This window comes from Gymnoscopelus microlampas (genome assembly GCF_963454915.1).
Source record: "Gymnoscopelus microlampas genome assembly, chromosome: 10".
NCBI lineage: Eukaryota > Metazoa > Chordata > Actinopteri > Myctophiformes > Myctophidae > Gymnoscopelus > Gymnoscopelus microlampas.
In genome coordinates, this window is record NC_139947.1 from 51,613,717 (window position 1) to 51,615,720 (window position 2,004).

General features: G+C 46.7%; 1 protein-coding gene across 1 annotated transcript; it reads right to left on the reverse strand.

Moving 5' to 3' along the window:
* Nucleotides 1-254: 254 nt before the first annotated feature.
* Nucleotides 255-1,717, reverse strand: LOC311053509 (beta-galactoside alpha-2,6-sialyltransferase 2-like). The gene has a single exon (XM_084069099.1). It carries the CDS (start codon nt 1,601-1,603, stop codon nt 572-574), a length of 1,032 nt encoding a protein of 343 aa, XP_083925225.1. The 5' UTR covers nt 1,604-1,717; the 3' UTR covers nt 255-571.
* Between the last annotated feature and the right edge of the window lie 287 nt (nt 1,718-2,004).

Genomic DNA, 2,004 nt, shown 5'->3' on the forward strand with positions numbered 1-2,004 from the left:
AAGTTCACGCTTTGTTCACACAGAGCCACGTGTTTGCCATGTCCTCCTATCTCTGCCGGCCGAGCGGCTGACCCCTCCTCAGAACAGAATACAATCAAAACCAACTTCATAAATCAACAAATAATAAATGAATCCCTTCCTACCCACCCATTCATGGGCCTAAAAAATAGCATAAAGGTCAACAAAGGAAATATATATTGTACAATTGTAATGTTAGTTACATACTGTTATCATTATTATTATTATTATTACCCTTATTACTATTATTATTATTATTATCATTACAAAACATAATAGCTAAGCCCTATTTCATACGTCAGCTATAAAAAAACGATTATTCTATTTTTGTATTGAAATGCATTTTGCTATATTTTTACCATGTCATGTAAATGACAATTTATAGTAAATCCTGAATAATTTAAAATAAAGCATGCATTTATTTGAAATTAAATTAGAGATTAAAAAACGACAACAAAAAAACATTTTGTATCAAATGGGGGGTCTGTGGCCTATTGCGTATCAAACTGGTGGCCCTTGCAATTAAAACGTTTAAGAATCATTGTTTCACATCTCAAATGTCACAGTTGTTAACCGTGCTGAACACAGGAAGCGTGGCCACGCCTCGTCTAAGGTCACTCTCACTGCATATATTGATTCTCCGGATCAAACTCTTCTCGAATTGGACGGGGTGCCACTCGTTCTTTCCGCCCAGACTGCAGGTGATGTCGTAGATCTTCTCGTAGTAGTGGCACAGCTTCGTCTGCCTCTGGGAGGGAATGTACTCGTACACATGCACTTCATCGCACAGCGCCATCATCACAAGGATGCCCATAAAGCCAGAGGTAGGTGGCCTGGGTGAGATGTTCACCTGCGTGTTTCCCTGAATCACATCCCAGAGCTGCCAGATGAAGCTGGGGTGAAGCGCGTAGAAGGGCTGACCGGGGTCCAGAATGCGGCGCTCTGCGTACGGGCCGAACAATCTTCCAACGGCGTACCACTTGTTTAGGTCGAGGTCATTAGGGGGAGATTCCCAGGCCACCAGGGTGACATTCTTGTAGAGAGAGCTGGTGCTGAATTTGAATATAGGTTTGGTCAGAACGTTTGTGTTAATGAAGCGAATAGTTGTCCTGCTTCCCACGTCTTTCTCGTAACCCTCTGTCGGTGCGTGATTGAACCGCATAACTTCGTCATGGGAATCAATCTCCTTACCTAGTCCTGAGTGCACGATGGCCCCAGTGGAGGCCACCACGGCGCAGGTCTTGACGGTGCCCCGGTTCTCCTGCCGTCTGTGTCGCTGCTCCAGAGGAAGGGGGGGAACCAGGCGGGCCCAGCCCAGCGAGGAGAAGGGCTCCTCCGATCCGTCCACTGTCCTCAGCCTGGCCTGGGTCTTCAGTTGACACAGCACCTGCTTCATGCTCTGGTCAGGTCTGCGAACGCCCTTGTATTCTACATTCCAGACGTTGTCCAAGAGGTGCCGTTTCGGTGGCGCCGATGTCGGTGCCTCCTTCATTTCCGGTGCCGATGGAAGAGAGAGAGCCACCAGTGCCAGGATTCCTGCCAGAGTAACTGCCAGGAATGGCAGGATTAGCCGACACCATTTCATACTGGACTGCTAACAACTTCAAACTTCTGCTTTCGTTCAGCTGCAGAGAGTTTTGTGTGATCCAGCAAGTGACGTCTGCAAACCGGTTCATGAAGCTGACTGCTTTGGATGAAGGGCAGGTCGTTTGATTTCAAGGGAGACGAAGCTGTAAAGCTGTAAAGTAAACTCTCAAAACAAACAGACACGTACAGTAGATCTACCTTCCTGGTTCCTTCCTTTACACCTCAATGAATGAGTTGTGTATGTGTGTATCATGTAATGGTTGTGTGAGTGTCATCATGCCTCCATTGTTGTCTGTGTTTGTATGCATGGTTGGTTGCCAGTGAGATGGTTTTCCCTCAGTTTGAAGATTTCATGCAGCCCTTCTTCGCACTTCACCCCAGCTTCATCTGGCAGCTCTG